General features: G+C 43.7%; 1 protein-coding gene across 6 annotated transcripts in view; it reads right to left on the bottom strand.

The window, feature by feature from the left end:
- ACTN1 (actinin alpha 1) overlaps window positions 1–332 on the bottom strand; it is a 46,465-nt gene extending 46,133 nt beyond the window's left edge. For 3 of the 6 annotated variants that reach the window (XM_008639528.2, XM_017742117.1, XM_017742120.1), the window contains exon 1: window positions 196–332. In XM_008639528.2, the coding sequence (XP_008637750.1) occupies window positions 196–220 (25 nt within the window). In that variant the 5' untranslated portion in view covers window positions 221–332. The remainder of the gene's footprint in view (window positions 1–195) is intronic. The other 3 variants (XM_017742116.1, XM_017742118.1, XM_017742121.1) reach the window with 2 other exon arrangements.
- Between the last annotated feature and the right edge of the window lie 14,004 nt (window positions 333–14,336).

Below are 14,336 nucleotides of genomic sequence, written 5' to 3'. Positions count from 1 at the left end.
GCAACAGGCAGCCTGCACATGCCATGAGCTTTGGAGTACATTCCAAAATGGTCATTGCTAGAGACATATATTTATTAGGCAGAAATTTGTTCTGAACCAGGAAGCAGCTGTTCTTACATTCCAGCAAAAACTGCAGCATTACAGCCCTTGCAGTCAGTATCCTACATGGACAGCACCACATAGAACCTCTCTCACCTGAAATGACTTCCAGAAGTAACATGAGTTTAAGACCATCCCTGAAATCTTCCTCTATGTTCTCAATCTGTGTCCCAGCCTTGCGGAGGTGAGAATTACACCATGCTGTAAATGTCTAAAATATAGGAAAGAAAAAAAAAAAAAAAAAAGCAGTCAGTAATCTTCCCACAAACCAAACAACAGTTCCCAACCAAAGCAGTGTTGCTAGGTACCATGACAAATGCTCATTAGGTTATCACCTCTCCATCCAATGTCCTTGTGGAGCACAAGTATTTGTACCTCTAAACATCCAAAGAAGTTGCAAAGTGTTTCTGTAGCAGAGGGAATCTGAGACAGTCATTTTACAGCTCTAGCACATCTGATGTACTGGAGAGGCTTCTCATTTTCTGTTTGGCTTAGAATACCTTGAAACTGATTTTAAAGTATGCTAAGTGCTCAGATTGCTAAGGACTTCCAGTGGTATTAGATGACACATATTAATATGAAGGAGAACAGGGAACAGCATTCCAGATGATCTTGTCTCTAGATATGTGCTTGAGAACAAACAAGAACCATTCTTCAACTGCCTCCGGTCTACTCCATCCCCAGCAGCCCTTAAGACACTGAAGAACAGCATGCTGACCTCCTTAGCCACATAAATCACATCCCAGGAGTGCCTGTCCTGCTGCCTCCATTCTCATTGACTAGCTGCTAAGTAGACCTCCCTCCCCTGTGATTGTCCCACCTTTCCTCCCCCACAACATGGAGGAGTAAATACTTTCTGAATAAGGATAATATCACCCATCTCAGCAGAAGTGCAGGTCCTAGAAAGGATGTAAGTAACCATTACTTAGAGACACTACTGTCTAGCACAGCCCCAAACTCCCACTACTTGAGAGCCTCTGGCAGAAGCATCACTGCAGCCATCTCAATAATAAAAATCACAGCCACTCTGTAACTAGTGATACAATGCACCACCACTGGAATGATGAGTCTGAAGTGCAGGACAGACTGAGGCCCAAACTACAATATAGTCAGTACTATGCAAGCTAAACATAACTCATTTTTGAAAGCACCTTCTGACCTCAAGTAGTCAGGATAAAAGTATCTCTCATATGAAAGAAATCAATTTCACTACAACAGACGACAGCACATTTTCTGTGGGTGCAATCTGTAAGCCCATGCTCTGAACAATGGGCATGTGGGGGACTGACAGGGGAGAGACCATCTCTTCCAAGAGATGTGACAGAAGGGGTTATCTCAAAAGAGTACCATGTCAACTGGTCTGAAAGAGAAAAGTTTGATGGTCAAAACACAAGAAGCAAATATGAAACACCTCAGACACCTCTGCGTGGCATAGACTTAAACAGGTGAATCAAAGAGCTCAATCTCATCTGAAGAAGCAGAAGCTGTTTGACACAAAACTACTGTTTGAAGAGTAAATGGTAGCAACCAGGAGGACAAGGTTTGTTCAAGTGCTAATGAATGTGTTTCCCAGTGTTTGAATAGCAAACCAAGTAAACCCTTTCCTTTGTACAACCTGATAAACCCGCAGTCACTCTCTAAATAGAAGGGTGAGGTTACTCACAAATGAATGTACCCAAAATCTCAGTGCTACCACAAGTAAAGTCTTCCCCCCCTCTCCCAGATCTGGTCCAATTCAACTCACTGACCCAGCAAAGAAAATTGTTTACTTTCTTAAAGGTCTCCTGCTCAGTAGTGCACGGAGGCAGTTCAGCAGCATCTAACAAGCCTCTACAAGAGAAAATTTGGCATACAAGGGCCAAGCAGGAGGGTGGAGTGGACCACAGAAGCCATGCCATTTTAGGCTGCTGGGGAACCACAGAAGGAAGGACTCATCTAATACTGAAGCACAGCATGCCAAAAATTTAGAAATGCTTCACTATTACTTATAGCATGCACAGGATTTCAAAAGAAAGATTATCCCAAAGGGCAACAGGATTGTTCTGAGTGGTCTCAATGCTGGGCTTTCACTGCTAACCTGCTCTTATTTGAGTTCACCACACCACAAACAGTGTGGCAGAATCTTTCCTTGGAAAAAGCATTGCTCAACAGCTGCAGAGCTTTCCACTGCTGCACTCTGGCCTTGTTCTCCACTGGGACTGTGGAATGGAGCAGGATAACAGCACAGCTGTAAATACTTTTATGGCAATGGCCCTTTGGACGGATGCATGTATTGTGAAAGTCTGTGATCTCTTTTTTCAAAAATAGCCTGGTTTCCTTCCAGATTTGGAAGCTTGGAAAAAAGAAGAGTAAGTAATTAAGCACCTTTTATTGCTTTTTATTGTTAACCCCCTGAGAAATAAAAGGTGGTGAGTTTTTTTCAAATAAGAGTGGTTTTATTTGGAAAAGGGCCCTGTATCCTGAAGTACGTTCTTTTGGCTCTACTTCCTTCATGCTACTGCCTGAGCTGTGTTACAAGAGAGGTTAATTTTATTTGGCTCCCTTTTGCAGCCAGCCTACTTCACTCCTCCAGAAAGGCAAATGACAGCAGAGATGCTTTCAAATGGTACATCATCATCATCACATATCAAAGTATGCGAGCAACTTATGTCAGAAAGGTTGTGGCTGCCCATGAACCTCCTTCTCATATCTGGAAAGCAGAAAAAGCGAGATACCTTGAGCTAGTGCCTGGCCCTGGGTGACATTACAAAACTGGTGTTGATTTGAGGAGGAAGCCTGAGATCTAACTCACAGGCCACAAACCTGCACTTTTATTTCTTGTCTGACTTCTCTGAAATAATTTCAGTTTTGTTTTCCATCAGCTCAAAGCAGATCAGACATCTCTGCTTTAAATCACTGATAATCCCAATAGAGCTCAACAGGGCATCCCTCTGCATGGTTTGAGGGTGGAAGAGGGCCACCAGTTCTACACTTCCAAGAAACACAGATGAACTTAAATGCAAACTACAAATCTTCTAAACTTTTCCTTATTATAAAGTCTGGCAGGGTAACTAGATCAGTGAGAGTACTTTTATTGCTGCAAGAGTCACCCAGGGCTTGGTAGGAAACAAAGTCCCAGAGTCAGCACCAACTTCTCAAATGGAACCATCTCCATCTCATCATGGCCTCAGACAGGCTGAAGTGACACAATTCTGCAAAACACTGCCATTACCCATGAGTGGCAGAGTGGACACTTCAGCTCCTCAAGAACATGGACCATGAAGGGTGAATAGATAGAGCACGTGCAGTTTCCATGAAACAATTCCCAGATGTGCAGACATCTTCTCAAGGCATTCTTCAGGTCCTACATGAACTCCAACAAGCATAATGCTATGAGCAGCACATTAGCATAGTGAACAGCAACAACTAATATCCCAGTGTAGATGCATTAGGCCATTTTACAAGAAAGCAGGATTATGAATGCTTTTAATAACTGCAGTGGGACTCACAAACTATATTCACCACAGATCAACCCAGAGCAGTATCTATCAAAACACAATCATCAGAAAACAGCTTTATGTTGCATTTACTGCATATACTGCAGAGCAGTAAAATATCTTCTTACTTCAGAGTAGTAAACTGGAAAGAGATCTGACAGATATGAGAAGCCCGGACAAATGCGCCAGAAAAGTAAAGGGAAGCAAGAGAAGGGAGAGCTGAAATTTTTGCTGTCCACTGGGTCTTGCAATCCCGGCAGTCTTGTTTAGAGCCGTTTTTACTGACTTGGCTTCATGCACCTGCACAGGATCCTTTTTGTTATTCTAGGAAACCTACTGAAGCCTCCCACTCACCCCATCTACCTTCTGGGCAACACAGCCGCTCCTCCCCACGCCTTGAGTCACAGCTACTGGTGGCACTTGGCTCGGGGCGGATACTAAGCCCCGCTGTGCTGCCTGTCACCAGCAAACAAGTTTTTGGAAGTGGAAAGGGCTGTCAAGAGCAGCCATCCACCTTTCTGTTGCAGGCCTGGCCCTGGGAGCAGCCAGGCAAGGAAGAAAACACCAAAAAACACCACACCTGCATTTGTTGGGGTGAGGCGACTTGCACCCCAGTTCAGAGGGCAAAAATACACTGCCAGGTGGGAAGCTGCTTGGAAGCAGCAGATGTTCTTCCTTGCTGTCTGCAGACACAGAAGTCTGGAGATTATTCTCCTGCTTACTTCTAACTCCCTGTCCCAAAGACAAGAAAACAAATAGTCTGTTAATCTTGAGGCTTACGGAAATTTCAGAGCCGGAAAACTACTTACTGTTAAATAATAGCACAGAAACCTCACACCATAAATTTTCTCTGGCAACTGCACAAGAGGTGCAAACAGAGCTGTATTTCTTGGCCCTTGGATCTTTCCATATATTGTACTCCTAGTTTCATTTTTGGACACAACAGATTGCCAGGACACCCCTGCAGGTCTGTCTCTTTTTCACTGTTCACTATGGAGGACGCCTAATGAAGGAGCAACTGTGTATTTGCATGTACATGGATGCATTTCTCATCATTGCTCTCTGTACTCCCTGCTCCCAACCTAGTTAAGATTTGTAGCTGGTTTTTTTTTTTTTCCTTTTTACACCCCAGCCTGATCAGCAAGATCCCAGACATCAAGATCACCTCCTGCAATTTGGCTGCTGGGTGCTGAATGAACACCAACACGTTCATATTCTACCACAATATAACGTGTCGGATAATAAAGAGAATAACAAATGTTCCTAAAGCAAATAAATATGATTAACTGTTCTGCTGCCTCAGCATATTTGCTGTTGGGGTATCCTCTACAAGCCTACCTGCATACCTATTTTAACAGGCATGCACACTCTTTTTCTTGACACAATACAAAAAAATCCTTGCTTCTTCATTGTATTAACCCTTTCCTGGTCACAAGCTAATTAAAACAAGAGCCCGGTGATAGCTAGTCCTGCAAGCAAAACTCTAATGAGATTCAGCTAGGTCCTTCCAGGTATCTCTCAGCCATGTCAACTGCAAACCTACCCACACCACTTAAGTGTGCATACACACTGCACTCTCTGGTATTCTTTGCACTTCCTCAACATTTGCTTTTGTTCCTGAAAGCCAATAACCTTTCCCCTTGACACTGTTATTTCCAATCTGAGTACCTTTCTGGTACCAAAGTGGTTCAGGCAGAATTCCTGAAACCTAGGGAAGCAGGACAGTATGTCAACATTTTAAAGAATGTTTCTGCCTGGAAAGCAGCAACAGCACCACGATATCACTCAGAGCCAATCTAGAGAGCTCTTTGCTCAAAGCAAGCAGGCATAAGGCACTTCGGCTGCTGAGCAATTTTAGTAGTGTAAATGTTGAAGCTACCACAACCACATAAATGACAGATACAAAGAAAAAATAAACAGGCAGTTTCATCTCTTTGTGGCTGTGACATTCCAGCTTTATCTGACCTTTCCAGATGCTCTTTACTTCTCTCCTTGCTAAATCACTCTCCACACAGCCCTGCTTTCCATGGGTGAATGTAAACTTTCTGACACGGCCAAGAGACTGCCATATTTGTGTAACAGCCCTGGAGAAGCCGTAACTGAGCCAGAGCAGTGCTGCTTGCCTCTTTTCTGACAGGAGAAAGGTCTGGCTTAAGCAAAAGAATTCACTGGAGCACTGCCTCTCCAGACCACCACCACTGGGCTCAAAGGGAGGCAGTGTTCACAGTCACCAAGACGCCCTCCTTCCTTGTGTTTATGCTGGGGGATGAATTTTAATTAGATATTTCAACACAGCTCTGCTGTTGAGATGTGTCCACAAAGATTTGGCTCCTGGTAAGAAGGGGATGGAGCTGCTAGCACACAAATCTCAGTTTAGTAGCAGAGTTTTATGCTGTCTACACATGTTCTCTGCAAAGGGAGGTCTTGAGTGGGCTGAAAGCTATGGGTGCTAGCCCAGGCTTTCTTCTAGTGTTGTAGGAGAAATGACAGCAGTACTCCCTTTCCACTCACCAGAAAAGAAAGCAGGATATTCAAACAGTACTTCATACATAGGTGAAAAACAGAATCAATTTACCCAGCTGCACGTGCTGCACTTCTGCTAGTCATGTAGTTAGCAGTGCACCTGGGCTTCTGACTGCACAGCCGGGCTGCATTCTCCGCTTGGCCTGAACGCAAACCCTCCGTGGCTCCTGCGTACTGCAACGCCATACATTCCTTACAGGACTGCTGGGGCAGATCAGCTAATTCTTGCAACAACTTCTACAGCCGAGTCCATGCTGCAAGGAATTTTATTTAAATAAAATTATCTGAAACAAGGACTAACGCAATCATCTAATAACAGCTAATAGTTTATTATAGCAGGCAGAAAACTGCTCCACACATAGCTTTTTTTAAGCAATAGGATTACTAATAAAGGAGTCCAGCTGCCCCATAAAGGGATCCTTTCCACCTTAGTAGTCTGGAAGCTGAACATACTGTATCAATTAAGGAGGATGCTAACCCACGGCCACCACAAATATCTCTCCCTTGCTCCTTGAACAGACTAGGCCATCATCAACTTACTAATTGGAAGGATTTGGCTGGGTAGGCCATGAAAAATAAAGCTCAACAATCCATTCCAGTTTCCCTTCACTCAGTACTAACTCATTACCAGCATTACCTCCCAGGGTCTCATGTGATTTTTCCCTTTCCTAATGCTACTGCTCTGAGTCCTCCTTTCACATCTTAAAGCACTTGGAAGAAATGCTGGGGTCTCGTGGGTGGCTGCTTAACACCCTCCCCACACTCAACACAGACTCAATTATCAGGCTTGGTTGCAGCTTTTTTTCTGCACAAGTCTGTGATACAAGCTGACAAGGAGGTACTCATTTAACTGGGGAGTAATTACAAAGTAATCCTAGATCCTGTCAACACCCTGGCACAAGAAAGGCCATGGCTGGTCATAACAGATCACACCAACAACCCTAGTGAAGAAAGCTGGGTATTAAAAAGGCTGTCCATGAGGTACAACTGGCCCATTGAATATTTTGTTTGCCCATGTGCTGCAAGTGGCAGAAGCTTTAAACACATACATATTACTGGTTTTCAATAGTGATGGAGGAAGTGCAGACCTACTGCATCCCTACTTCTGGATACTACACCTCTTGGATTACTCCTCGGTGTATTTGGACGTCTGCTAGAGTGCCCAAAAATACTCAAAAATAGTTGTCCTCTCCCCACAGGGGAGCTCTAGGTATTGCAGATCCTCTACACAAACTTCGTCACAAGTACAGGGAACCACCCAAAGCTCTTTTTATTTGAGCCTGAATTAAGAGAAAAGTCACCATTTGCCATACTCCCCAATCTCATCTTCTAACCTGAAATACCTTCACTGCATGTTGCTTTGCATTTGAAGCCACATTACAATTTTGAAAAAAAGAAAGGCACTTGATAAACCTTTTGGTATTTATGTTCCAAATCCAGTCCCCAGGACACAGAGGTAGTTCAAAGAGCTTGGTTTGTGTTGACAAGTTACACTATCAGCAGCTGACCTCTAAAGAATTACAGGTATGATGCTCAATGAGATGGATGCTGCACAGTGAAGAGCTTTGCTTTCCAATAGAGTTGGCCTTTTAGAAAGGCTGAAGGAATTAAATGGATATTCAGAAGGAATCATTACAGACACTCAGCACAATTTCACCAACTCCGCACAAAAGAGTTTAGTCCCACTAGCATCAGTGCTAATGTCCTGTTCCGGCTTAATTGCAGCTGCTGAGTTCCAAGCTGGAAAACAAAATAGAGAGCACACTACTTCTCAAGTGCTATGCCCTGAAAATAGGAGGTATCATTACACTGTACTGTGCAGTACCAGCATGTGCTCAAAGAGCCATTTGGTGGCTGCATAAGGACTTACTGAAGGTGAAAAGGCAAATTGTAAGTCTACTTGCATTTACCAACCCCAGGGCACAGCCCCTGCAATTTGGAAACACAGAACTCAGTCACTACTTCTTAGCCACTTTCCAAAACCCATCTCTGCAGCTCAGGATGAGAACAATACTACAGCAGTAAGAGCTCCATCCCTAAGCATAACGGCGTAAGCTGGCTTGGATCCCACTGGTGGTATGAAGTTCTCCACTGAAGTCTCTTTGTCCAGAGGAGCTAGGAACTGCAGCATAGAGATAATAAACTCTTCTGACAGCCAGTTCATCCTTTTGGACACTGGCAATGAATCAGCAACACATCACTTGCAAGAAGCGCCACGTAAATTCAGTGCAAGAGTTTTTATTTTTGCTCAGTGGCATAGAGTTCTCAGTGTCTTGCTTAGTTTTTAATTCTCATATCCTGGAAGACAGGACAAAAGAAGAAAACCAAAAGTCTTTCCACACTGGTTTCCCACTGGTGTGGTATTAACTGCTTTGGAGCCAGAACATGCCCTTTTATTAGCTAACAACAGGCTAAAGTGGCAAGGGCAGAAATCTTAATCCAGCACACTTCCTGTCCAACACAGGGTAAATATTTGTTCTCCTCTACATTTGTGCCTCTGGAGCCTTTAACTCCACTTCTGCTACAGAACTGCACCATTTCAAGAAGAATCTGCTTCTGGTATTTGAAAGCTACTGACCATTAAATCAGTGAGTTGGTTAGCATTTCAGATCAGTAAAGTATAAGGTCTCTTGATCCCTGAGTTACCAAAGAGCACTGAGAGCTAGGAAAACACAAGAAGCCTTCGAACATGCAAAAACTACAAAAATCCCCCCAAAACTATACAAGGATATCAACTAGCTAGAAGAAAGGTCTTTAAGAGTTTATCATGAAGTTCAGACTGCAAGACTCTTCATTATACTCTTCTCTCTCCTATGAAATCAGCTCATAAATGTCAACTTGCTTCAAGCTCTCTCACAACAACAATTAAACAGAGCTTGTCTCTGCATTTTATATGCTGAATTTCCCAAATGCTTTATAGCATTTGAAAATATACTGGAAGAAATTACTTTACTGCACTAGGATGAAACTATTTATAGACTGAAAAGTGGCAACAAACCACTGAAAGCCAGACTGTTCAATTCATGGAAGCTGAACTCCAACTGCTCAGCACAGGACTGGGCCAAGACACCACGATGAAAACCTGCACGAGCAGCCTTATGTTCCTGATGGCAGGCCCACACTTTACATCTCACCATCCAGGTTTATCCAGACCCAGTACTGATTTCACCGTGAAGGTGAGGTGTCACCCACCTGGTCCCAGGAAGAGGCTGGGGGGAAGACAGAGAACACCTGGCACTGTAACACAAAGCAGGACATGCAGCTCTGCTCCAGCTCTGGCCTATCTGAGAGCACGGACCAAAGGTACAAGACATCTTTCAACTCAAAGGAGGTCAGGAAGCACCTTCCCTCTGGTGGATTCACAGGCAGACAATGCTCCAATGAAGATTTGTCTTGCTTCTGCCATGAAGGTGTATGTGTGGGGCCTATCAGTTAGTGCTGAGTCCACAGAGCCAGCAGTGCAGGAGCTGATCTGGCTGAAAGCCCTTCTGCAGTGTAGGGGCTGCCCAGAACTTCCTGGGAGGATTCACAGGTGGTGTTTTTTCTGTGGCTCTTCTTTGGCTGTTTACTTTGCTGATGAACAGGAAGAGAGGGAGAGGAGGTTACAGATCCATTTATCCAGGCTTTCTAAATAAAGAGCTACATAAACAGGCTGAATAATTGAAACAGCTTAATGTATTTGCCCACTGCTCTGTATGGATGCTGCAAAATTAGCACAAAGCATTGGCAGAAGTTTAGGGACGCTGCAGCTCTGGAACATAGAAAAAACTTGAAATAATCTTGTTTTCTAAGGGATGATGGCAAATGTTTCAGATAAAAGAAATGATAGCTGCATTTCTAGCAAGAAAGGGCCTCCAAAACAGTATTTGGCATGAAGCCTTGGAGCTCCCTGTCAAAGAGCAAGGAATCAGGATACCTGTATCCAACAGAAAGCTACATAGCACAGATGTACTATGTATTTGGGCTTCACTCTCATCACCAGTAACATCAACTCTTGGATAAAACATACAGAAAAAATGTAAGATTTTTGGATACATTTGTCCCCTTGGCCATCATCACTGTCCCTGACACAATGTGCTCTCAGCATTCAGAGCTCTCACACTCATTTGCAACTGTGAAACACATAATTCCCAGTTCCAGGGGGGTTATTCCCAGCTCTGGAAGAGTCGCTTTTTGAATAAGGTCCGTAATTGGTAGTATCATTCACCTGAAATGGGGTTTTTCCAAAATTAGGAAAATAGCTCCTGGGACAAGATGACTGTGATTCACATGTGCTACCAAAGAAGTAAGGGCCCTGAAGGATCTTACTGTGCTAGGAACTACCATACACAGGGCTAAAAGCTGCTCTGTGCTCCAAAGCACTTCAATGTGAGACTCAAGATGAGGGTGGAAACCAGTAGGCAGTGTTAGTCAGAGTGCTTGGCAGTGGTCTAAGCACACCCACCACCTAGCTCTTGTCATTTTCTATATCAAGATCGTAGTAAACTAAAGAGAAACTTGATCCACAAAAAGACTGATCCTATCTGAAAAAGGAACAAACAGTTCACAACCCCTATAAGCTACACAAATGTATCTGAACTGTAGCCTCCTATGCAAGACCACAGGACTGAATCTCCCCCACACTCCAACGTTTGGAGCCATCACCTTGGTCTCAATAGCTACATCCTGCTGCCATGGTGCACTTCCCTCTAGTTTGGTCCATGCAGTTGGTGCTGCCAGCCTAATGCAGGGGAAACAACGTGCCAGTCTACAGCAGATCACACCTAAGCAAGCAAGGCAGCACAAACAAGAGCAAGAAAGCAATTGAAAATGCAACAAGCACACAGTTGGCATCAGGGGCTGATACGAGTGCGGGCTGACATCTCCCTGTAGAGGTAAGAATGGGAGAGGTGAAATAGGGCCTTGAAAACAAAGGTAGGTACCTCATATTTAATGAGGTGAAGAAAGGGATGCTACTGAAGAGACATGAACCGAAGGGCATGTTTAAAAGTGATGGATGACAAAAATTATTGCTGCAGCTCTTTGGGTGAGTATGATTGGATTGCTTCATGGAGGTCAGAAAAAAAAGAATGTTGCCATTACTCAACCATAAGATAATTGAGAGCCTGTGTGAGAGCTGCATGGGAGATTCATCAGCCATTCTGGAATAAATAAAATGTCAGGTCAGAGTAGGGAATGTCACATCTATTGTTGGATGAAATGATTTAACTGATCTGGGTGAAGATGAGATACTGAACGTTTACATAAAGACACTGTAAAAAAGTCTCACTGATAACCCATGTGAGCAGTGTCTTCTAAAATGCAAAATACATAACTGAGCCTTGGGAACTCTGAAAAGGGACCACCTGGGCAACCCTTCTTCCTCCCACCTCCACCCCTGCAACACAGAACAACAGAGAGACTGAGAAGGTGGAACTGCTCCTCCATCTACCCCCAAGCAGATGTGCTCCTTTCATTCACACAAACAGAGAAGCAGGAATTGTCACCTTTCACTGCTGTTGCCTCTGTAAAGCCAGCACAGACAACTGGAATGGGACTGACATCTACACCTTCTCATGCATGAAGAGAAGGTAAGTCTTTACTATGGCACAAGCCTGCCAATGTATCCACTCCGTGTCTAACTGAACCTCCAGGCCTTCAACACTGCACAGACAAGCAGTGTCAGAATGATCAGATCCTCAGTGAATTACTGGGAGTTGACCACAGGCATTTTGCCTCCCAGGCTTTAACTCTTAGGTGGGCTCACATGTTTGCACAGTTGTAGGCTCAACAGTTTTTTCACTTACAGTTTAAATAACCAGCTTATAGTTTAAATGAAACCGCTAACAACAACAAAATTTGATATAGATCAGTGTCTCTGTGTCCTGTGGTTGTGGGGATGAGTATTTATTAAGGTAATGGCCATATTTAAAATTGAATTGCATTGAGACTTACTTTTAATTGGATACCGAAAGTGTGAAAGCTACTGTGGGTGCTGAGATTATGAAGATGGTCTTTTCTGGAATCTTAAGACATATTTTGTGCTTAGGCATGAATATGTCATCTAAGAGTAGAATACAACAGGATTTAAACACTCTACAATGACACTGAAGAGCAAGTAATTTCTCAGTATACATCACAGCCCGAGGAAGGGTCTAATTAGTGAGCATCTTCATGGACCTTAAGGCATCTGCATGCCACTGCAAGCTTCTAGCACTGACTTACCACCACATGCACTGTAAACAATGAGATCTCCTATCTTCATGCAGTAGATATAGTCCTGACTGGTACTGAGGTGTGCTTTGAGTGATCGGTGCCAAGTCTGTGGGTACACCTGGACAGCACAGCGAAAAACAGTGTAGAGTATCTAAGCCAAGGTGCCAGAAACACTGGTGGTAGTAAAGCACAGCTTAGCCATGGCTATCTAAGGTAGGAGCTGTAACAGGCATGGAGGGCACAGCCCCCCACAGAGATTAGTACCCAGCAAACATGGGAACTGAGGCTCAGTAGTGCAATGGAGCAAAGAAGGGGAGCTCACATCATGTCTTCCCAGTATGTTGTGTTCAGGCCAGGATGCAGATCTTGAAACAAAGTAAGAAAAAAAAGACAGTTGAAGATTAAAAATGATGATAGGGCATAATTACAGCAGGAGTTCGGTTCCAGACTGCTGTGGTCCAATGTTTCAAACATCCTAAGAAACCAGCAATTGCATTAAGAGAGGTGGAGGCAATGCTGTTATGTTGGGAGGCTCACCCAACATAACACCTGGCTGAGGACAGCACAGCACCCTCCTGTGCATCCTTCAATTTGCTGTCTTTGCTCCAAACTCATGCTCCTTGGCCTTGCCCACAGCCTTTAAAAATTCAGGCTAGGAATCTAAGGACAATATACTTAACTTTAAGGAGATGCAATCTTTAAACACTTTCTTGATCTAATGAGTAAAGCCTCATATTTTTATCTATTTTTATCTTAATTATTTTGTCTTGAGACTGTTTATGTAGTTTAGCAAAGCAAGGAACACTATCTAAAGGAAGTCAGATGTGGGACTGATACCAAGGATTAAAAACAGAAGAGAAACATTCCAGTTTGTTGGGTATTTTTGTTTTCTTCTTTCTTTGATCTTTTATTCAACCTGAACCATTAGCAAAGGCAGTTCCAGTTCTTAGCAGCACAGTAGCTCTGAGCTAATATCTGTTAGTATTGTTTATTATTTTAAAAGGCTGTGCTACAGGGTTTATAGTCTAATTTTCCAAAACTTTTATGAAAAGGAGAAAAGGAAGCGAGACTTAAAGACACATTCACCAGGGATCTGCAATACTTAGGGAGAGTGTTGAGCTTATTAGAATAGCTGTCCTAGGTAAAGCCTGGGAAAGGCAGTCAGCAAACTTTCTGGACTTAACCCAAATGCTACCAAGGAGAATGTTTCCACTGACTGCTGGGAGTTGGGTTCAGGCCCTGCACTGTGGGGGAGAGTGGCAGAATGACAGAAAATGTCTGATGACTCTAACCAAGTCCAAAGGAGTCGTACGGAGCTGCTGTGTTATTTAAAAGCAGACACGCAGAACACTTTACCAGATACTATTGGGAAAAAATTGATCTCTTCTTAAACCTAGCAGCAAGATTTTCACCGTCCTGATGACAGGAAAACCTAAGGGAACATAGCAGGAAACACACTGCAGAAGGAACTGGGAGGAAAACATGGCTAACCAGCCAGTTCAGCCCATCAGGAAATGTTTACTCTTTTTATTTTTCCATGTCAGAATGCTGGAGGCTTCAAACTGTGTTCTCTGAGAGACAGAGAACAAAGGGACACAAGTCTCACTATCAATGCCTTAGGCAAACAGACATTGCCATTGACTGGTGAGGACTTGGGGACCAGCCCAGGTCTGCCTTCTCGTAAAGTCATGCTCTGCTCCACAGTCACCCTTTGAAAAGATGTGACAAGCCCAAACATAACCTATATTAGTAACATCACTCTACTGCATCTGGCTGGGGAAACTGGCACACAGGGCAGCCAGGAAAGCACATGAAATACTTGAACACAGGAGCTGGATCTGTAGCAACTCCAATGGCTGAGGACAGAGTGTGATTTAAGCCCTAGCCACAGACACATTCAAATTCCTGCATTTTCTCATTTCTAGGAGATGAGGTCAAAGAGCTCACCACAAGAGAGGACGAATGACGTAAACTGAATGGTGAGTGCCAGTGTTATGCTGGGGTTTTTTTTCTCACTGTGCTCCACACATATCCCAAGCCTTT

This window comes from Corvus brachyrhynchos, unplaced genomic scaffold, assembly GCF_000691975.1.
Source record: "Corvus brachyrhynchos isolate BGI_N302 unplaced genomic scaffold, ASM69197v1 scaffold115, whole genome shotgun sequence".
Lineage (NCBI taxonomy): Eukaryota > Metazoa > Chordata > Aves > Passeriformes > Corvidae > Corvus > Corvus brachyrhynchos.
The sequence above is the reverse complement of the archived record's forward strand: the minus strand, read 5'-3'. Positions and strand labels throughout refer to the sequence as shown.